Below are 22,545 nucleotides of genomic sequence, written 5' to 3'. Positions count from 1 at the left end.
TGCAAGTTACTGCCTTCCGAGTACCTCCTCTTCTCTTTCCTATAACCAGGAACCTGGGCCCTCCAGCTCACATGGGGCCCTCTTGTGGCGTGTGGGCGCCTAACAGCTCAGCCTGGACCCCGCCTCAAACGCAAAGAACTACACTTCTTCGAAAGCCGGCATCCTCCCGTGGACTCCATTTCCCAGCGGCCTCAGCGGCTGCCCCGCCCCTCCTGGTCCCCGGCGCGCCGCGGGTTGAGCGGCGCGGGGCCTGAGGTCGCCTAGACGCCGCCGGGGCGGAGCCGGGTCGCGAGCCTGCAGTCCGGCCCGGCGGTTCCGGAGCCTCCCGCCTGCAGAGTGCGGCCGGGGAGGCGCGGCCTGGGAACGCCTGAGCTTAGGGAGGTGAGCGGCGGAGGCGGGCCAGGCCGGGAGGAGGCGGCACCCGGCGCGGGGACGGTCTGCAGCCGCCGGGGCTCAGAAAGCCTTTGTGGGCGCTGGCGGGCACTCCCGCGTCTGTCACCGGCCCCCGCGCCGGGACCTGGACTCTCGCACCCCCGCAGGGCGTTCCCTCGCCGCGGCCGGTGCACCTGCGTCTGACTCGCCGCAGCCAGCCGTGGACGCGGGGCCTGGCGTTTCCTCCCGGGCCCGCCTTGTCCACTCCGTGTGGGCCTCGTGGAGTCGGGACACCGGGACCCCGAGGGCAGGGCGGACGCAGCCGGGCCCCGGTTTCCGAGCCCGTACCCAGGACGGCTACCCCTCCCCTCCCGCCTCGGGACACCCAGTGCTTTCCTCTTCAAAGCCGTTTTCTGGCCGGGCGCGGTGGCTCACGCCTGTAATCCCAGCACTTTGGGAGGCCGAGGCGGGCGGATCACGAAGTCAGGAGATCGAAACCATCCTAACACGGTGAAACCTCGTCTGTACTAAAAATACAAATATTAGCTGGGCGAGGTGGCGGCGCCTGTAGTCCCAGCTACTCGGGAGGCTGAGGCAGGAGAATGGCGTGAACCCGGGAGGCGGAGCTTGCAGTGAGCCGAGATCGCCCCACTGTCCTCCAGCCTGGACAACAGAGCGAGACTCCGTCTCAAAAAACAATAAAAATGAAGCATTGTGTTAGAAATGGGATACGTGGGGTCGGGCGTGGTGGCTCACACCTGTAATCCTAGCATTTTGGGATGCCAAGGCGGGCAGATCACCCGAGATCAGGAGTTCGAGACCAGCCTGGGCAATACGGTGAAACCTCTCTCTACTAAAAATACAAAAATTAGCCGGGCATGGTGGCGGGCGCCTGTAGTCCCAGCTACTCGGGAGGCTGAGGCAGGAGAATTGCTTGAACCTGGAAGGCAGAGTTTGCAGTGAACCGAGATCGCGCCACTGCACTCCAGCCTGGGCGACAGAGCGAGGCCCCGCCTCAGGGAAAAAAAAAAAGCCGTTTTCTGTAGAATCAGGAGGTGAATCCTTGGTGGGAGAGAGAGGAACAGGCTGGGAAAGGCTTGAGGCGGAGGGAAGTCGTCCCCGGGGCCGTGGTTGTGGGAGTCCCGGCCAGCCTTGCAGGGGCGTGAGCGGAGCAGGTGCTCGGCGCTGCCTCAGTTTCTTGAGCGGTGCGGCGGGTGCAGGTAGTGCCAGCTGGCGCCGAGGGACTCAGCGGCGCGGGGGGCCCTGGCCCTGGCGGGCTCGGCGGGTCGCTGCTGCCTCTGCGGGTCCGGCGTCCCCTCCGTACGCCCCAAGCCTGGGAGACCCGGGCCTGGACGGCGGCCCGGCGCTGTTCTGGTCCGCGGGCTCCTGGCTCCTCCCGACTCCCTGTGAGGGCGCCCGGGGTCTTCCTCAGCGGGAGTCGGGGTTTCAGAGCTGCGGATTCCAGGGCTGGAAAGCATAAGGGGCTTCTTCCCGGCTCCCTTTTCCTTCTCAGCTCTGCCTGCTGGAGACTGCACCGTCCTCAGGGGAGAGCCCGGAGAGGACATGGCTGCTGGGCGGCGGGAAGCGAGGCCCCAGGTGAGCTCACTGCCCTTCCAGATCCTAGTGGGTGGATTTTCCCCAGTAACTGAGGTTCTTCACCCGGACCGTCTTCAGCCAGGATGGAGCCCAAGTCCTTTTCCCTTGGAGGAGCTGGTCCGCCCTCATGAGTGGTGGATTCTGTAGGGAGGACCTCCCGCCCTCCCCATCCATGGCTAGTGGTTCTTTTTTATTTTTTATTATTATTATTATTTTTTTTTGAGTCTCGCTTTATCGCCCAGGCAGTGGCGGGATCTTGGCTGCTCACTGCAACCTCTGCCTCCTGGGTTCAAGCAGTTTTCCTGCCTCAGCCTCTGGAGTAGCTGGGATTACAGTCGCCCGCCATCACGCCCGGCTAAGTTTTTTTTGTGTTTTTATTAGAGACGGGGTTTCACCACGTTGGCCAGGCTGGTCTCAAACTCCTGACCTCAGGTAATCCACCCGCCTCAGCCTCCCAAAGTGCTGGGATTACAGACATGCACCACTGCACCCAGCCCGAATAAATAATTTTCTATACACATTTGTGTGTGTGTGTATGTATGTATGCTACCATGTATGTTACCATTTTAACTTTTTTTTATTGTGGCAAAATATATATAACATAAAATTTACCGTTTTAAGTGTATAATTCAGTGGCATTTTAAGTACTTTCACATTGTTGTGCAACCATCATCGCTATCCGTCTTCATTATGTAGATTACCACATTTATTTCTTAACCCTAAGGGGCAGGCATTAAAAGGCAGTTTTACAGAGTAGTTAAGAATGGAGGCTCAGTCAGGCATGTGCCTGGATTTGAATTACACAAGAAAAAACAAAGTCACAGGATAAGAAATGTGTACAAGTCAGCCGGCCGCAGTGGCTAACACCTGTAATCCCAGCACTTTGGGCGGCCGAGGCAGGCAGATCACCTGAGGTTAGGAGTTTGAGACCAGCCTGGCCAACATGGTGGAACCCTGTCTCTGCTAAAAATACAAAAATTAGCTGGGCATGGTGTCGAATGCCTGTAATCCCAGCTACTCAGGAGGCTAAGGCAAGAGAATTACTTGAACCTGGGAGATGGAGGTTACGGTGAGCCAAGATCATGCCATTGCACTCCAACCTAGGCAGCAAGAGCCAAACTCCATCTCTAGGGGAAAAAAAAATGTGTACAAGTCACACAGCTTGTCAGTGACTGTGTGACCTGGACAAATATCTTGTCTGTGACTTTGTTTTCTCTTGAGTAAAGTGGTAACAAAAATAGTATCGTCTTCGTAGGATTGTTGTGAATGTTAAATAAAGATTATACTGGGCAGACTGACAAAGCTCTGAGAGCAATACTTGGCCCATAGAAAGCCTTCAATAAATTATAGCTATTTTACTTTTCATCATTACTATCCTAAAGCTTGAGTAAACACACAGGGAGTACCTTAAGTTATTTAACCTAACCTCCATCATTAAGTATTTAGATTGTTCCTGGTTTTTTGCTCTTGCAAACACCATGAATATGTTCATGTGTGTACTTTTGTGCACTGTTCATTACAGTACAAATAGAGTAATTGGTACTTTAAAGAGTATACTTTAAGGGTTCTAATATGTATTATCAAATCGCCATCAGAAAGAGTTTTCTAATGAACACTCCCACTAATGGCCATAATCCCTCTACCCATCTCTTACAGTGGCTGCACAAGGCCCGAATCTCACTGTGTGCCACTCAGTATATATTTGTTACTGGCCAATTGTTCATTAAAGGAATGACCTGGAACCATCAGAAGCTTGAATAGTATCAGAAGTGTTTCACGGGTAGCCTGTCTTCCCCACTGCCATCCCATCCACTCTGTGAGGGGGGTCCTGGGTGAGCTGGAATGACTTGTCCTTATAGGTTTCACTGACGTTCGAGGATGTGGCTGTGCTCTTTACCCGGGATGAGTGGAGAAAGCTGGCTCCTTCTCAGAGAAACTTGTACCGGGATGTGATGCTGGAGAACTACAGGAACCTGGTCTCACTGGGTAAGGAAGTTTCCCCTGTAGAAACAGAATTCGAAAATTGGGATATCTCAGCACCTCCTTCCCTGAATAAAAGCAGTTGGTCACTGAAAAACTTGAGCTGAGTATGAGGATTATACAAATCAAATCTCTATAAATAAACATTAAAAACATACTCCCCTTATAGGCATGGAATTGCCCCGTGTCTGGGAATGGAAAAGGTGGTATTGATAATCATTATTCTCCCTCCATGTAAATTGCACACTCGAAGCTTGTCCATGATTCAGGCATCATTTCCCAACGATTCTGTAGTTTGCTCGTCTCCCAACAGGGGGCTTCGTTCAGCCTCTAGGCCTGCCACTTGCCTTTCCCAGTGGTCTTTTCCAGGGATCAGCAAACTTTTACTATAAAAAGCCATGTAGGCCGGGCGCGGTGGCTCACGCCTGTAATCACAGCACTTTGGGAGGCCGAGGCATACAGATCATGAGGTCAGGAGATAGAAACCATCCTGGCTAATACGGTCAAACTCAGTCTCTACTAAAAAATACAAAAAAATTAGCTGGGTGTGATGCTGGGCACCTGTAGTCCCAGCTGCCCTGGAGGCTGAGGCAGGAGAATGGTGTGAACCCAGGAGGCGGAGCTTGCAGTGAGCCGAGTTCCCGCCACTGCACTCCAGCCTGGGCGACAGCGAGACTCGGTCTCAAAAATAAATAAATAAAGGCACATAGTAAAGATTTTAGGCTTTGTGGGTTGCATAATGGTCTCTGTAACATATTTCTTTTTTTATTTCCACCATTCTTGGCACAGGGCCATACATAAACAGGCAGTGGTCTGGATTTGGCCCATGACCCATAGTGTGCTGATCACTGCCATCCTTCAAAGGCAGTCAGATAGGCCGGGTGCGGTGGCTCACACCCATAATCCCAGCACTTTGGGAGACCGAGGCACACGGATCACAAGGTCAGGAGATCAAGACCATCCTGGCCAACATGGTGAAACCCCATCTCTACTGAAAATACAAAAAATTTAGGCGTGGTGGCATGCTCCTGCAGTCCCAGCTACTTGGGAGACTGAGGCAGGAGAATCACTTGAACCTGGGAGGCAGAGGCTGCAGTGAGCCAAGATTGTGTCACTGCACTCCAGCCTGGCAATAGAGCGAGACTCCTCCTCAAAAAAAAGGGGGAGGAGTCAGATAGTGTTTTCTCATTTTAAACAAGCTACCTGGTACATAATCCTTTTCATAGATAACCTACTTATAAATTTTAACCGGTCTCTCTATCTTAACGTTTCCTCTTTTATAGAAAGCTTATGGCATCCTATTACCAATACTGCATGTCGATCATATTTTCCTAACAGAATTAATTATACCAAAGTCATGTCCTACAAGTCACTTGTCTTTTCCTTACCCTACCCACTTACCTCCTAGGGGCACAACTTAAGCACTACACAGAAGCTCTTTGTACCATCCTATGAGTTCTGTGTTTAAATTTGGGATAACTGTATCAAAGCAAAACCAAGTCTGATTTGTTTTGTTTTGGTTTTTTGTCTATGTGCAGGACTCCCATTTACCAAACCAAAAGTGATCTCCCTGTTGCAGCAAGGAGAAGATCCCTGGAAGGTAGAGAAAGACAGTTCTGGCGACTCCTCTCTGGGTAAGTGGGTGGCCCAAGGTGCTTGGGAATCGCTGCAGACAGCGGTCTGGTTAATGAGAGGAGGTAGGAGTGTTGGTTGGAAACTCCCTTGAGAATTCTCAGACCTCAAGAAGGGGTGGGGAAGGGGAAGCCCAGGCTCTTAGACACGATTACTCCCTTGTAATCACTTCCCCATGAATCTCTCAGAATCTCTTTTCTTTTTCTTTCCTGTTGTTTTAGAATGGGGCTGTATTTTCATGTATTCAGGCAGCAAACATAGTATGTTTTCAGGAATTTCAAATAATCACTCTGGCTGAAGCTCAGTGTGTATTTGGGAAAGGAGGAGGTGAGGAAGGAAATAGAAAGCTGGGGAAGGGCCGCGTGGTAAGAGCTTTGGCACCGTTCTAAGAGGTGGAAACTGTCCCATGGAGCACTGGAAATAATTGAAGGATTTGGGCAAGGAATCGTATGGTCCCTGATATCTTAGAAAAGTTGGTCTGAATCAGAAACAGTTGAGTTTCCATCAGTGTAAGAACAGCTAAAGGACCTGCGGCGTGTCCTTACTCTGGTGGGCATCACCACCCTGAAAACAAGAGTCCAGGGACGTGGACAGAGCTCCCAGTAAGTTACAGAGCATTGTTAGGACGCCACCATTTATGTTTAATGAAAATTATGTGTATGTGTCATGTGCACGTAAGCCCAGAGAGAAAGGTTAGGAGGACACACCTTAATTAACTGGTGACATTAGTGACACTTGGAATAGGATTGAGAATGGGTCCTGTGGAAGGGGACGTTGTTTACGTGTAGTTTTAATTTTTCACAAAGAGAATATATTCGTGACGTTCTTATGTGATTTGAATTTACAAGAATGGTCATGTTAGAAGTATCGTGATTGAAAGTGACGCAAAACGCTGGGCATGGTGGCTCACGCCTGTAATCCCAGCACTTTGGGAGGCCGAGGCAGGCAGCTCACCTGAGGTCAGGAGTTTGAGACCAGCCTGGCCAACATGGCAAAACCCCATCTCTACTAAAAATACAAAAATTAGCCAGGTGTGGTGGTGCATGCCTGTAATCCCGGCTACTCAGGAGGCTGAGGCAGGAGAATCGCTTGAACCTTTGAGGCGGAGTGAGCCGAGATTGTGCCACTTCACTCCAGCCTGGGTGACAGAGCGAGACTCTGTCTCAAAAGAAAAAAAGGCAGGAAGCCTTGCAGAACCATTGCAGTCATGGAGGGAGGCAGGAGGTGGGAAGGTCTGGATGAAGGCACTTGCCGTGAGTTTGTGAGGGGGGAGGAGGAAGCGCCCACGTGATCAGGGCACAGGAGCAGGTGTGTGTGTGATGGATCTCGCTTGAGATGTGAGTGAAGTAGTCAGGTGGAGATCGCTGGTGGGCAGGTGTGTAAGTGACAGGGCCGAGACTCAAGGGAGGTCAGGGAGCCATCAGAATGACGGGGCATTAGAAACGTGGAGCTGGCCGGGTGAGGGGCTGAGTGGAGGCCCGAATTTCAGGAAACAGCATTTGCGAGGTGCTTAAGCAGGAGGAATCTGACAGAGCCCGAGAAGTAATCAGAGGAGAGAAATGAGGAGGGGCCGTTGTGGCAGTGGGGGACTGAGCGCGGTTGGGGGACTGAGCGCGGTTGGGGGACTGAGCGCAGTTGGGGGACTGAGAGCAGTTGGGGGACTGAGCACGGTTGGGAGACTGAGAGTGGTTGAGCTGGGGGGGCTCTGGCTCTGGGGGATTGAGGTTGAACCCTCACCCACAGCTTTGTTGTCCCTTGTTTAGCACTGGGCAGAAAGGGATGCAGGTCTTGCGCTTCTGGAGTGCACGATCTAGTGGGGGGACAAGGTGAACACACAGTTGCACACAAGGCACAGAAGGACACGTTCCAGTGAGGACCACGTGGGAAAGATTTCACTCGGTGCTGTGAGAGTGCAGAGCAGGCAGGTGGCGCCAGCAAAGGCTTCCCTGAGGAAGGGCCCAGGATCCAAGAATGTGGAGAATTGCTCCAGGCCTAAGAAATGGTGTTTGTAGGACGAGCGCGGTGGCTCACGCCTGTAATCCCAGCACTTTGGGAGACCGAGGTAGGCGGATCACGAGGTCAGGAGATCGAGACCACAGTGAAATCCCGTCTCTACTAAAAATACAAAAATCAGTTGGACGTGGTGGTGGGCGCCTGTAGTCCCAGCTACCTGGGAGGCTGAGGCAGGAGAATGGCATGAACCGGGAGGCGGAGCTTGCAGTGAGCCGAGATCACACCACTGCACTCCAGCCTGGGCAACAGAGCGAGACTCCATCTCAAAAACAAAAGAAATGGTGTTCTTGAAGGTCCGGAGAAGCAAAGTCAGTGAGGAGAAGGCGGAACAGGTTCCCGAGAGAGCTGTGGGCCCTGTCACAGGGTTTGGTTGGTGCTTGAGAGCCAAGCACAGGCTCTGAGGAACCATAAGTAGCACAGGGCAGGCCCCGGCTGCGTTCTGCAGCCGCCAGCCCATATGGAGAACCTGAGGGCCACAGTGCAGGGCTTGTCGGGTCCAGAGGGCTCAGTGACGGCCCCTTGTGCCGTGGGTCCAGCAAGGAGCTGCAGGGCGGGCATCCTCGGTCCCCACAGCCCCTGTGCTGGGGAGAGCTTTCTCCTCCCTGAAGAAAGTTGAGATTTTTTTGATACGGGAACCACACTTGCCTATCTTTTTAACTCTCCTTTGGGAGGAATACGCTACATGGTCTGGCCCTGGCTACCTCTTCACCCTACTCTGTCCTTCATTCAAGGCCTCTGATCACCCTCGGCCACCCTGCAGTTTGTCAGGGGGCCAAGCAGGCCCCACTCAGGGCCTCTCCCTTGCTTTTTTCTGTCTGGGACTTTTCTTTGTGGTGGTCATGGGCCCGTGTGGCTCACTCACTTCCTTGTGCTGCACAGGCTTCGGCTCACACAGGCACAGCTCATCTGACACACGGCCCTCCATCCCCCACATCATCTCCTCAGCCTGCTGTTTCTTTTCCCTCCCTGTGCTTAGCACTGTGTAATAGTACCTATTTCTTCACGATCTGTCTCTGCCTCTGCATTGTAAGCTGCCGTAGGGGGGCTGCCTGTTTCATTCACTCCGTTTCACTCCTGTTTTCCAAGAACCTAAAACAGTCCCTGGCAAGGGTAGGCATCCAGTTACATAATGAATGCATGAGTGACTTGGACTACGTTAGTGGTGTTGGAAACAGAAAGAAGTGAACCAGTCCCAGAGATGTCCAGGAGATACACCTAGCAGGACTGTGAGACATGGAAGATAGAGGAGATGGGGTAACAAAGAAAATAAAAACAAACAAAAGGGAGATGGGGTTGTCAGGGATGCTTGCTTGGTTTCTGGTTTGTTCTGTGATGGTCGGTGATGTCATTCAGTGACACAGGAACACTAGAAGGAGATCAGATTTGGAGGTGATATAAATTTGGTTTTAGATTAATTAAATTGAGTTGTTTTTGGTTGACCTAGTTATCCCAATGGCGATGACAAGTAGTGTTAATTTTGGAGTACAGTACCTCAAAATATAGACTGAGCATGAAATGTAAATTTGGAAGAACCTTATCAATATAGAATAATTGAAATAATGGGGGAGGGTGAGTTGGCCTAGGGAGAGCATTCATATTACAGTAAGAGTGAGAAAGAGCCTAGGACTGAATCTTGAGGAACTCCAGCATTTCAGGAAGCCAGGCAGAGAGAAATGAACCCGTGGGGAAGACAGGTGGAAGCGTACTCTAAGGAAAATCAGGAGAGGCACGTGACATTGGAGGCAAGGCTCGTGATGGGATGGTGGCAGTAGATGGGGAAAGGTAGACGAATGTGAGGCAGGTTTGGTTGGCAGAATAAACAGGTCTTGGTAATTGATTAGATGAGGGGCTAAGGAAGGGAGAAGTATTAAGGATAACTCTTAAGGTTTTGATTCAGAACTGGTGCCATTTACAGAGACATGGGGTTGACCAGGTTGAAGGGAAGAATCGTGGGTTTGGTTTTAGGTGTGTTGACTTTGAGGCATGTAAGCTGCTATCTTGCTTAGAGGATGAGTCTACAATTGAAGTTGCCTGTGGAAAGATGCAGAGTGAGAAGAATTGGGGGTATAGAACTAAAGCTAAGGCACTCCAAGGATAATAAACTGTGGTACATCCACACAGCTGTAAAGTGGAATGATGGGGTGATCTCCAGAATGTGAGAATAAGTACAGAACAGAGCAGTTAGTATTGTTATCTAAGAAAGGTGGGTGGGGGATGCCAAGAAGAGTGTGTGTATTTGCTTATACTGTCATGGACCACATAATGTTTCAGTCAGTGATGGCCTACATATGTGATGATGGTCCCTTACATGATAATACTGCATTTTTCCTGTCCCTTTTCTATGTTTAAATATGTTTAGATGCGCAAATACTTATAATTGTGTTATAGTAGCCTACGGTGTTCAGTTAAGCAACATGCTGTATAGGGGTGTAGCCCAGGAGCAACAGGCTATACCGTATAGCCTAGGTGTGCAGTAGCCTGTACCATCTAGATTTGTGTAAGTACTCTCTGTGATGACTGCACAACGACAACATTGCTAACAACGCATATCTCAGAACATATCCCAGTCATTAAGCAGTGCAATTATTTGTTTTTTAGAAAGATAAAAGCAAAAGAAAAAGAATAAAAAGAGATCAATAAAGATGGCTATCTATAAGGTGAAGGAATACAAAGGATGGAACGGGGTAGAATCTAGAACTCTGAGGTCTCATAATTTTGACTTCAGAACTATAAAAAAGGTTTATAAAATTATAAAAGAGGCCGGGCGCGGTGGCTCAAGCCTGTAATCCCAGCACTTTGGGAGGTCGAGACGGGCGGATCACGAGGTCAGGAGATCGAGACCATCCTGGCTAACACAGTGAAACCCCGTCTCTACTAAAAAAATACAAAAAAAAAACTAGCCGGTCGAGGTGGCGGGCGCCTGTAGTCCCAGCTACTCGGGAGGCTGAGGCAGGAGAATGGCGTGAACCCGGGAGGTGGAGCTTGCAGTGAGCTGAGATCCGGCCACTGCACTCCAGCCTGGGCGACAGAGCGAGACTCCGTCTCAAAAAAAAAAAAAAAATTATAAAAGAAAATTAAACAAAAATGAGCAAGTACCCCCCACATATTGAGAGCAGAATGAAACAACCCTAATTGTGTTCCAGATTGGTGGCTTAGCCACAGAAAGAAGTACTCGAATTGCCTTTACATTGCAGCAGTTTGACTTATTAGTGGTATGTATTCTAAGGGCAAAAGTAACTGGAAGCAATAGTGTCAATTTTGATGGGTGTGATAAGAGTAGTTTTGATGTTTTTGCAGATGAAGTGATTGCTGTCTGGGATTTGCTGTAGCATAATCTACTGGAAGAGATGTAAGGATTTGTATTAGTTTGCTAGGGCTCCATACTGAAGTACCACACACTTCGTGGCTTAAAACAACAGAGATCTACAGTCTCACAGTTCTAAAGGTCAAAATCAAGATACTCGCAGGGCCCCACTCCCTCTGAGACTCTGTGTAGAATCCTTCCTGGCCTCTTGCTAGCTTGCAGTGATGGCCGACTTGGAGATCTCCATGGCCTGCAGCTGCGTCAGTCCTATCTGTGCCTCCGTCTTCACACTGTGTTCACCCGCTGTCTTCACATCATCTTTCCTTCTGGATGCCTGTGTCCCGATTTCCCCAGTTTACAGGGACAGCAGTCACGATGGACTAGGGCTCACCCAATGACTTCATCTTAATTTGATTGAACCTGCAAAGACCATATTTTAAAATAAGGTCACCTTCTGAGGTCCTGGAAGTTAGGACTTCTACATGTCTTCTTTGAGTGATACAATTCAGCCCATAACAAGGTTATAGATAGAATAGTGTTGGTGGTTACTGAAGCTGGCTTGGAGATTCATTGTACAATTCACACTACTTTTACATATGATGAAAATTTCTACGTTAAAAGCTTTACAGATAAGAGTTACTACAACAAAATTTCCAGAACAGCTTTTCTCTTTTCCACCAGCACAAAGATTATGGAGGATGTTTACAAATATGCAATACTACCCCCATCACAGTTTATGTATGGTTCCCATCAGATTGCTCCCTGAGTTCTCTGACTCCAGAAAACCCTGTGTGACTGCAAATGCAAGTGACATTTTCATAGGTGGAGCTGTTACTCTGACTGGCTGTAGGACAAGGTGATTTCCATAGGTGGAGCTGTTACTCTGACTGGCTGTAGGACAAGGTGATTTCCATAGGTGGAGCTGTTACTCTGACTGGCTGTAGGACAAGGTGATTTCCATAGGTGGAGCTGTTACTCTGACTGGCTGTAGGACAAGGTGATTTCCATAGGTGGAGCTGTTACTCTGGCTGTAGGACAAGGTGGGGATGAATACTCCAGCAAATAAGTCTGGAAAACTGACTTGCGTTCAAAGACTTGGGTGCTGCCTTCAGCCCTCATGCTGACCCTTCATCTAGCCTATAGTTATTCCATTCACATCCCATCTTATATGTCAGTTCTTACAAAACACTCCAGCAACCTCCTGCTGCACCCCTTTTCTATCTGCACCCTCACTCTCTAAGGACAGTTGGATATGATTCTAAGCGCATGGTCACGTCCATTTCTAGCTTATGTTTCTTTTGTAGAAATTGTCACATTGTATTGTGATTACCTGTTGATGTCTTCATTTCTAATGTGTAACCATAAACTCCTTGAAGAAATCAACTGTTCCTTTTAATTACTGGATCCGTAGGGAACTGTGGATCACTGATGCCTAGGACAGAGCCTAATACATAGTACGTGCTTTTAAAATATTTGATAAATTAATAAAGTAAGGAATGACCACTGCTTTTTGAAATAACATGAGCAATTCTGTGTATTAAGCGGGGTAAATCCAGTGGGAAGTAATACTGGAAAGGCGAGAAACAGGTCAAGGGAGTAACTTAAGGATCAGGAGCAAGTCACTCTACAGTAAGGAGATCCTGAACTTAGACATATTCATGATGGCTTGTTAGAGACATTTTAGTGATGAGATTTAAGAGAATGTGCAGCCTGGGCAACAAAATGAAACCCTGTCTCTACAAAAGATAAAAATATTAGCCAAGCTTGGCAGTGTGCACCTGTCGTTCCTGCTGCTCAGGAGGCTGAGGTGGGAGAATCACTTGAGCCCGGCAGTTTGAGGCTGCAGTGAGCTATGATGGCACCAGTGTACTTCGGCCTGGGTAACAGAGCAAGACCCTGTCTCTCAAAAAACAAAAAAGTAAAGATTTTGATGAGTGCCTAGGGAAGAGAAAATTCTAAGATAAACCTAAGAATTTATGGTAAAGTAATTGAAGAGATCATGATGTCATTTTGAACTGGAAAACATATAAAAAAGGTTTGAAAAGGAATGCTCTGGGTTCAGATTTGGACAGGCTGAATTTAAAAAGATACTCAAGTGGAAATTGTAGCCGGCAGTTGGAAAGACCTCAGTAAAGTATTTTTCAGGATAGTCATACACGTAGGAGGTGTGGGAGTGAATGAAATCATCCAGGGACAGCAGGTTGAAGAAACACTGTCTGGGTGTAGTAGGCGTCCAGGTAGAAGAGTCCAGACCTAATAATAGGAACTGGTCAGGGCAGCGGCCGTCAGCAAGATCGTTCTGGTTTCTCAGCTTCTAACCTAGGTCTTCAGCTTGTTCATCAGGTTGCTGAGGCCTGGGCTTGATTCTGGGAGGAAGCAAAGGTTGAACTGAACCTCAGGAGACCTATTTGTAGGCCTCTGGAAAGTTCTAAACAGATCATAAGGAAGAGTTAGGATGTCCACAATTCAAAATTCATGTCCGCTTCAGTGAAAAACATGATTTCAGGACTAAAATATTGGCATTTTAGAATTGGGGTGAGTTTTCCAGAATTGATAATGGACTTTTGAGTCGTAATCACATCCATTAAAAAATAAAAGCTCCCCTATGTCTCATTTGCTTACTCTCCTTTGGAAACTGTTGAAAAGGGTTTCTGCTCTTGGTGTTTCTATTTTCTCCTCTCCCATTGTTTCCTCCCCGCACTCCAGTCAGGCTTTCTTCCCTATGATTCCACTGATAGCTCTGTTATTAAATCCCAAACAACCTCTGTCTTGCTACAATCAGGATTAAGTTTTTAGTCCTCAAATTATTTGCCACAGTTATCATTCACTCCTCCCTGAAGTACTTCTTCCTTTGGCTTTGGAACACTGTACTCTCCTGATACTATTCTTCTTAACCTCCAAATATTTCAGTGTCCAAGTGATTCCTTTCAGTTCTTCATCTTTAAATAAAACCCACATGCTGCTGACCCCCAAATGCCTGTCTGTAGCTCTGACCTTCCCCAGATCTCCAGAATCATAAATATAACTAGTATTTCGGTGTCTTCCTGCGACTCTGTTAAGGCATCTCAGCCACCACAAACATACCTGAAGCAGAATGCCCCTCAGACCTGCCCCTTTCCTGGTCTTCCCCTTCTTGGTGATTGGTGGCAGCACTCAGAGTTTTGGCTGGAAACCTAGGCATGATCACTAACTTTCCTGTTTCCCTCTCAGCTTCTTGGGAGTCCTGAGTCTTGTTATTCTCAGTCCCGCTAGCTCTTCCTTCTCAGGACAGCCTGGTGTAGTCATCTGTGCCTCCAGCCCTTTCTCACCTGAGGAGCTGCGGTAGCTTCTTCAGTAGCCTCTCCCCTCCCTGCTTCCACTGGTGGCCTGGCATAGTCGGTCCACGCAGCAGCCACCTCAGATGAACACATAATTCCCCAGCTTCCCGTAAGGCTTAAATTCCAGAGTCCTTACCATGACCTGGGCCTTAGAGGATTTGTCCCCCGCCTCCTGCTCCACTCTTTCATTTTGTTTTTTGGTTTTTGTTTTTTTTTTTTTTGAGACGGAGTCTCACTCTGTCGCCCAGGCTAGAGTGCAGTGGTGCAATCTCAGCTCACTGCAGCCTCCGCCTCCCGGGTTCAAGTGATTCTCTGCCTCAGCCTCCCGAGTAGCTGGGATTATGGGCATGCACCACCACACCTGGCTGATTTTTGTATTTTTAGTAGAGAATGGGTTTCACCATGTTGGCCAGGCTAGTCTTGAACTCCTGACCTCAGGTGATCCACCCACCTCGGCCTCCCAGAGTGCTGGGATTCCAGCTGTGACCTGCGGTGCCCGGCCTGTTCCACTCTTATTTTATCATTTCACCATTTTCCCTCTTCTTGCTTTACTCTAGCCAGTCTCTCTGCTGTTCCTGAGTCAGCCACACTTTTGTGTTTGCTGGTTCGTTTGCCCGGGGAGCTCTTGAGCACTTTACTCAGATAGCCACATGACTTTTATTTATGTACTTGTTATCTGTCCCTTCATCCCCCTCCTTCCCCAGCAGGCGTGCATGCACACACTCCAAAGTATAAGCTCCTTGAAGGCTGGAACCCCTTCTTATTGGATACATTGTCTGCATTCCCCAGAACATTACCTGGCCCATAGTAGGCACTTAATGAGTATTTGTGAATGGAAAGGATGCTGCCAGCATATGTAAAGATAAACAAGGAAAAGTCATGGAGTGTCTCTGAAGCTGCATGTAGTTCGGCCTACCTGGCAGGAAGCCAGGGGAGAGGGGTGAGGACAGGTGGCTAAAGGTCAGGTCAGATAGTACTGTATTCACCGTATTAAGAGACTTCAGATGTGAATCATTGAAAATCTGTTGGAGGACCTTAAGGAAGTTTGCAACATAGTAAAATAATGATCTTAGAAAGATTGGCTGGGCGCGGTAGCTCACACCTGTAATCCCAGCACTTTGGGGATGCCAAGGCAGGCGGATCATGAGGTCAGGAGTTAGAGACCAGCCTGACCAACATGGTGAAACCCCGTCTCTACTAAAAATACAAAAATTATCCAGGCCTGGTGGCATGCACCTGTAATCCCAGCTACTTAGGAGGCTGAGGCAGGAGAGTCACTTGAACCCGGGAGGGGGAGGTTGCAGTGACCTGAGATCGCGCCATTGCATTCCAGCCTGGGTGACGGGAGACTCCATTTCCAAAAAAAAAACAAAAAAAAACATTCTGGCTGCACTGTGGAGGCTGAATTGACAGAGGGCAAGACTAGTTAGGAGATTATGGTAGAGATAGTAATGCATGGCAAACAAAATACCATTTAAATACCTGATCGCATTGCTCAGGGCTCTAGGAAAGGTGAGGGGCCTTTCTTAACACTAGGCCTAAGGTAGGTTCTGTATCGTTGCCTTACAAGCTAGAATTCAAGTTGCAGAATCTTGCTGCCTTCTTCCCAGCACATATATTAAGACCGATAAACACAAGGAAAAGCACTTCATTTTTGCCACTGCCCCTTCCATATATTTGGCCCAAATAATGTATTAAAATTTGATCACTTAATTTAGCAAGACTGAAACAGAGAAGGAACTAGGAAGGTGTTAAGCATAAAGTTAAGAAATTCTGCTTTCCAGGCCGGGCGCGGTGGCTCAAGCCTGTAATCCCAGCACTTTGGGAGGCCGAGACGGGCGGATCACGAGGTCAGGAGATCGAGACCATCCTGGCTAACACGGTGAAACCCCGTCTCTACTAAAAATACAAAAACTAGCCGGGCGAGATGGCAGGCGCCTGTAGTCCCAGCTACTTGGGAGGCTGAGGCAGGAGAATGGTGTAAAACCCGGGAGGCGGAGCTTGCAGTGAGCTGAGATCCGGCCACTGCACTCCAGTCCGGGCGACAAAGCGAGACTCCGCCTCAAAAAAAAAAAAAAAAAAGAAAAAAAAAAAAAAAAAAGAAATTCTGCTTTCCCTTACAGTAAATAGTGTACAGATAGAGGGCATGTGAAGTTACTCAAGGAGGGTATGTGGAGTGAAAAAAACCCTAAACCCTAGGGAATACCATTGTCAAAGAAGGAATGAAGAAGAGCTATCAATGAAGGGAACTAGTGAGTGAACACTAATAAGGGAAAAGCAAAAGGTATTGTGTTTATTAAACAGAAGTAATGTGTAGATGTGTGAAAGTAACTGTCAAGTAGGAATCACAAATACAGTGAGATACAAATAATCCCTTTAAACACTTACCTCTACCCCAGGAGAAAATGCTAAGATATGTGTATAGCCATCCCCGACAGAATTTAGTAATGAATTGTATTCTTATCCAATTTTAATATTTCTTCAATTCTGTTCTTGACTTTTCCATGTTAACCATGCTTTATCTTATATATCCATGCCTGTCTTATTGTTGATCTTTGACTCTTTTCAGCCCTCCCATGTAGCATCTCTTGCTTGATGCATGAATAGGCTAACTTCCACTCTTGCAGCTCTTGGCTCTAGGCCTGTCTTGTGGCACCTCTTGTCGATTAATTCAATAACAGGGCCCTCCTGTTTGAACTGGCCCTGAAACCTCTCTAATCACCCATGTGTTGGCCTAGGAGGCAACTTCTACAAGGGTCTGAAATGTGTATGTATGTATAATACATATGCATATTTGTATATATATGAACTACATAAGTAAGAATATTTGACATTGTTCAAGTTAGAAATGTATACGTAATTAAGGCAGATTAACAAAACATACAACTTTTGTATATAATTGGAGTGCTGTCTAGAGGATCTGTAGGAAAATAGGGCACGCTGATCTGCTTGTGAAGAACGGTTATGTTAGAAAAGGAAAGTGAGATATATACAGACATAGATATATAACTATAATATACTGTATATGTGTGTAAATATTATAAAGGTCAGTAATACATATGTTTAATACTCTGGTAAGTGTTGTAGTAAGGAGAATGGACTGTGGCTGCTCAGAGGATTGAAAGAGTCCATTTTTGAACTAAATGTGAAGGATATAAGGGAATTTGACATGGGGTGGAGGGACTTTCCAGATTAAGAATAATTACACAAAGCCTGGGCCCAGTGGCTCACACCTGTAATCCAAACACTTTGGGAGGCCGAGTTAGGTGGATCACTTGAGGTCAGGAGTTCAAGACCAGCCTGGCCAACATGGTGAAATCCTGTCTCTACTAAAATTACAAAAATTAGCTAGGCATGATGGCGGGTGCCTGTAATCCCAGCTACTCAGGAGGCTGAGGCACAAGAATTGCTTGAAGCTGGGAGACAGAGGTTGCAGTGAGCCGAGATCGCGCCAATGCACTCTATCTAGCCTGGGCAACAGAGTGAGACTGTCTCAAAAAAAAATTACACAAGAAGATAGATGTCACAAAAAATAAATTGTAGGATTCCATCATGGGTTTTGGGTCCTGACCCCAAACTTCCTTTTTCTTTTTTTTTTTTTTTTTTTTTTTTTTTTTGAGATGGAGTCTCACTCTGTCTCCCAGGCTGGAGTGCAGTGGCCGGATCTCAGCTCACTGCAAGCTCTGCCTCCCGGGTTCACGCCATTCTCCTGCCTCAGCCTGCCGAGTAGCTGGGACTACAGGCGCCTGCCACCTCGCCCGGCTACTTTTTTGTATTTTTTAGTAGAGATGGGGTTTCACCGTGTTAGCCAGGATGGTCTCGATCTCCTGACCTCGTGATCTGCCCGTCTCGGCCTCCCAAAGTGCTGGGATTACAGGCTTGAGCCACCGCGCCCGGCCCAAACTTCCTTTTCCAACTCATGCTCCCCTTACAACACTTTTCTCTGTTCTTCATTAGCCAATTCTTCTGGTCACTCTTTCTCACCCTCTTTAAATGGGTTTGTTTTATTTTTTTCTTCACCCTAGTACTTAAATTGCTGTCAATTATATGTTATCATACTGTCTGTCTTATTTTTTCTTCTTACAATTTTTTCATACAGATATCAGTGCCTTATTTAAATATCACTGATATTTATTCCTTCTACACATTTAGTCTCGGTAGTCAAATGCTATGATATCTCATGAAACATCTTCAATTTCTTTTTTTCCCTCCAGGATTGAAGAGCAGTCATAAAACCACAAAGTCAACACAAACACAAGACTCTTCATTTCAGGGACTGATACTGAAAAGATCCAACAGGAATGTACCTTGGGATTTGAAATTAGAAAAGCCTTACATATATGAAGGCAGATTAGAGAAAAAGCAGGATAAAAAGGGAAGTTTTCAGATAGTTTCAGCCACCCACAAAAAAATCCCCACTATAGTAAGAAGCCATAAAAATACTGAATTAAGCCAAAACTTCAGCCCAAAGTCAGTGCTTATTAGGCAACAGATACTTCCCAGAGAAAAAACACCACCAAAATGTGAAATACAAGGAAACAGCTTCAAACAGAATTCACATTTACTTAATCAGCCAAAAATTACAGCAGATAAACGCTATAAATGTAGTATGTGTGAAAAAACCTTCATTAACACTTCATCCCTTCGTAAACATGAGAAAAACCATAGTGGAGAGAAATTATTTAAGTGTAAAGAATGTTCAAAAGCCTTTAGCCAAAGTTCAGCTCTTATTCAGCATCAAATAACGCATACTGGAGAGAAACCCTACATATGTAAAGAATGTGGGAAAGCCTTTACTCTCAGTACATCCCTTTATAAACATCTAAGAACCCATACTGTGGAGAAATCCTATCGATGTAAAGAATGTAGTAAATCCTTCAGCCAAAGGTCAGGCCTTTTTATACATCAAAAAATTCATGCTGAAGAAAACCCTTGTAAGTATAATCCGGGTAGGAAGGCATCTAGTTGCAGCACATCCCTTTCTGGATGTCAAAGAATTCATTCTAGAAAGAAGTCCTACTTATGTAATGAATGTGGCAACACCTTTAAGTCTAGCTCATCCCTTCGTTATCATCAGAGAATTCACACTGGAGAGAAACCTTTCAAATGTAGTGAATGTGGGAGAGCCTTCAGCCAGAGTGCATCTCTTATTCAACATGAAAGAATTCACACTGGAGAAAAGCCCTATAGATGCAATGAATGTGGGAAAGGCTTTACTTCTATTTCACGACTTAATAGACACCGAATAATTCATACTGGAGAGAAGTTTTATAATTGTAATGAATGTGGTAAAGCCTTAAGTTCCCACTCAACACTTATTATTCATGAGCGAATTCATACCGGAGAGAAACCCTGTAAATGTAAAGTATGTGGAAAAGCCTTCAGACAGAGTTCAGCTCTCATTCAACATCAGAGAATGCATACTGGAGAAAGACCCTATAAATGTAATGAGTGTGGGAAAACTTTCAGGTGTAACTCATCGCTTAGTAATCACCAGAGAATTCATACTGGAGAGAAACCATATCGATGTGAGGAATGTGGGATATCTTTTGGCCAAAGTTCAGCTCTTATTCAACATCGAAGGATTCATACAGGAGAAAAACCTTTTAAATGTAATACATGTGGGAAAACTTTCAGACAAAGCTCATCACGTATTGCACATCAGAGGATTCATACTGGAGAGAAACCCTATGAATGTAATACATGTGGGAAACTTTTCAACCATAGGTCATCCCTCACGAATCATTATAAAATTCACATTGAAGAGGACTCCTAGAAAGTATAGATTTGTCTGTGTGAAAGCCTTAAACCAAAGCTCATCAAAGAATGCATCTTTGAGAGAGATGTAATAAATGTAATGGATGTGAAAATAAACTATAATAATTTAGCCCTCATTAAGTATTTAATTCCATGGATAAACCTCAACTATATAATAGATATGAGGAAAGTGTTTGTGCTTGTCAGACACTTAAAAAAGTAACCTGAGATGAAGAATTTACCACTGGAGACACTGACTTCAGCCATTTGTGAAATGGGTTTCTTTTTCCCTTTTCCTACAGACACACATGCTAGATGTCACGTGATCATCAGAAACAGATTTGAGTGGGTGGGGAGGCGTGCTTTAGCTTTCTCATTAGAAGACCACCAAATGTAATATTTTTATTGCATTTTAATAGCATACAAATGAATTGATCAAATTGTACCTTTTTAGAGAAGAGGACCAAAATAAAAGAAAAATGAATTATGAACTACCTCTCAGTCTCTGGGGTTCGTCCTTTTACTACCCTGATGTCAAACTTGTGCATGGATTTCATTAAAAAAGGAAAAGAAAAATCTGGTCTTTTGTTCTAGTAGTTGGGAATTTTCTACTCAACTGTGTCTTAACTTTGTTTTGGTTTTTATTTCTCTGAAGTCATTTATTAGGAAAGTGTACCAGTTATTTGCCATAAACTGTATTAGATAGAAAAACAGGCAATTATTTCAGGTTTAAAGCTACTAAATATGTATGTATGTATGTATTTTTTTTTTTTTTTGAGACAGAGTCTCACTCTGTCACCCAGGCTGGAGTGCAGTGGTACGATCTGAGCTCGCCGCAGCCTCCACCTCCCAGGAGTAAGAATCAAGTGATTCTCCTGCCTCAACCTCGCGAGTAGCTGGGATTACAGGCACCTGCCACCACACCCAGCTAATTTTGTATTTTTAGTAGAGATGGGGTTTCTCCATGTTGGCTAGGCTGGTCTCAAATACCTGACCTCAGTTGATCAGCCCGCCTCAGCCTCCCAAAGTGCTGGAATTACAGGCATGAGCCACCATGCCCAGCTGCCCTAAATACGTATTTTTTAAATGTATAATGAACACATCAGAAGAACTTTCAACAAATCTAACACCTGTGGCAAACTCTTGAAAAGGACGTTGCTGTGGTCTGAATGTTTATGTTTTCCCCCAAAATCCATATGTCCAAATGCTAACCTCCAAGGTGGTGGTATTACGAAGTGGGGTGTATGGAGAGGTGATGAGGTCATAAGGGCGGAGCCCTCAGTGCCCTTATCAGAGAGCCCCAAGGGAGCTTGTTCTGCCCTTCAGCCATGTAAGGGCACAGTGATAAGATACCTTCTTTGAATCAAGATGGCCATAACCAGACCCCAAACATGCTAGCACCTTAAATGGATTTCCCAGCCTCCAGAACTGTGAGAAATGTTTTATTAGTTACCTAGTATGATGAGGTATTTTGTTACAGCAGCCCAAACAAGACATGTGAATTGTTTCATAAACTCAGTGTAGTGTGACAGATCCCCGCCGGGTTACCTAAGGGTTTATATCCACTGCTTGAGCCCTGAAGGCTGGGAAAGGCCATGGTGCCCAACCAAAGAGCAAGTGTCCCTGTGAACCCAAACATCCCAGAGTGTCTGGGAACACACTAAGCAAACGGTCCAATCACACACATGAGGCAAAGAGCCAGAAAACTGGCTTAAAAGCAGCTTAGAGGTGCAAGGTGGTACAGATCTCCAGAGCTGTCCTGCTGCCGTCCAGGAGCGCCCTGTATGGAAATCATAATAAAATCTGCTCATCAAGCTGGACTTGTCTGAGTCATTCTTTGGTCTCAGCTCCTTCCCAGTTTGAGGGGGGACATTATAGTCCCAAGTTTTTCTCATAACAGTAAATATTTGTTAACTTTGGAGCAGGCACTATATATGTTTACAAGTCTTAAAACTACAAGTTTTGGCCGGGCGCGGTGGCTCACGCCTGTAACCCCAGCACTTTGGGAGGCCGAGACTGGGCGGATCACGTGGTCAGGAGATCCACACCATCCTGGTTAACCCGGTGAAAGCCCGTCTCTACTAAAAAAAATACAAAAAACTAGCCGGGCGAGGTGGCGGGCGCCTGTAGCCCCAGCTACTCGGGAGGCTGAGGCAGGAGAACGGCGGGAACCCGGGGGGCGGAGCTTGCAGTGAGCTGAGATCCGGCCACTGCACTCTAGCCTGGGAGACAGAGCGAGACTCCGTCTCAAAAACAAACAAACAAAAAAAAAACTACAAGTTTTAAGATAGACACAGGCTTTTGTTCAAGAAGCCATGAATTGAGGGGAAGGGGATGGAATTGGATTAGCAAATGAGCAAGCAGATTATGTTGCAGTTTTTGTTGTTTCAATAGACATATAAGTTACGACAATATGTTCCACTATGAGAATATTGTAAAGATTTGCACAGGATGAAGAAAGAGACTCATCAAGAGAGCCTGGAGACATCAAAGCTTTCCAGGAGCAATGATGCCTGAGCTCTATTTGGGGAGAACAATAGGAACTCCGAGGCAGAGAGACGCATTCCGATTAAG

The 22,545-nt window shown here is 46.6% G+C and overlaps 1 protein-coding gene across 3 annotated transcripts; it reads left to right on the top strand.

The window, feature by feature from the left end:
• The first annotated feature begins 212 nt into the window (after window positions 1-212).
• Window positions 213-20,547, top strand: ZNF354A (zinc finger protein 354A). 3 transcript variants are annotated; one of them, XM_033180233.1, is made up of 5 exons: window positions 213-381; window positions 1,886-1,968; window positions 3,828-3,954; window positions 5,487-5,582; window positions 18,429-20,536. In XM_033180233.1, the coding sequence occupies exons 2-5, from the start codon at window positions 1,936-1,938 to the stop codon at window positions 19,988-19,990; spliced, it is 1,818 nt and encodes a 605-aa protein (XP_033036124.1). In that variant the 5' UTR covers window positions 213-381; window positions 1,886-1,935; the 3' UTR covers window positions 19,991-20,536. The 3 variants fall into 3 exon arrangements, with proteins under 3 accessions (XP_033036124.1, XP_033036127.1, XP_033036125.1); XM_033180236.1 differs by having other exon boundaries at window positions 5,487-5,548; window positions 18,429-18,562; XM_033180234.1 differs by lacking the exon at window positions 213-381 and adding an exon at window positions 3,625-3,748 and having other exon boundaries at window positions 18,429-20,547.
• Window positions 20,548-22,545: the final 1,998 nt, after the last annotated feature.

The sequence above is a fragment of the Trachypithecus francoisi genome, unplaced genomic scaffold (genome assembly GCF_009764315.1).
Source record: "Trachypithecus francoisi isolate TF-2019V2 unplaced genomic scaffold, Tfra_2.0 Lachesis_group2, whole genome shotgun sequence".
Taxonomy (NCBI): Eukaryota; Metazoa; Chordata; class Mammalia; order Primates; family Cercopithecidae; genus Trachypithecus; species Trachypithecus francoisi.
This window is presented reverse-complemented; position numbering and strand designations above follow the sequence as displayed.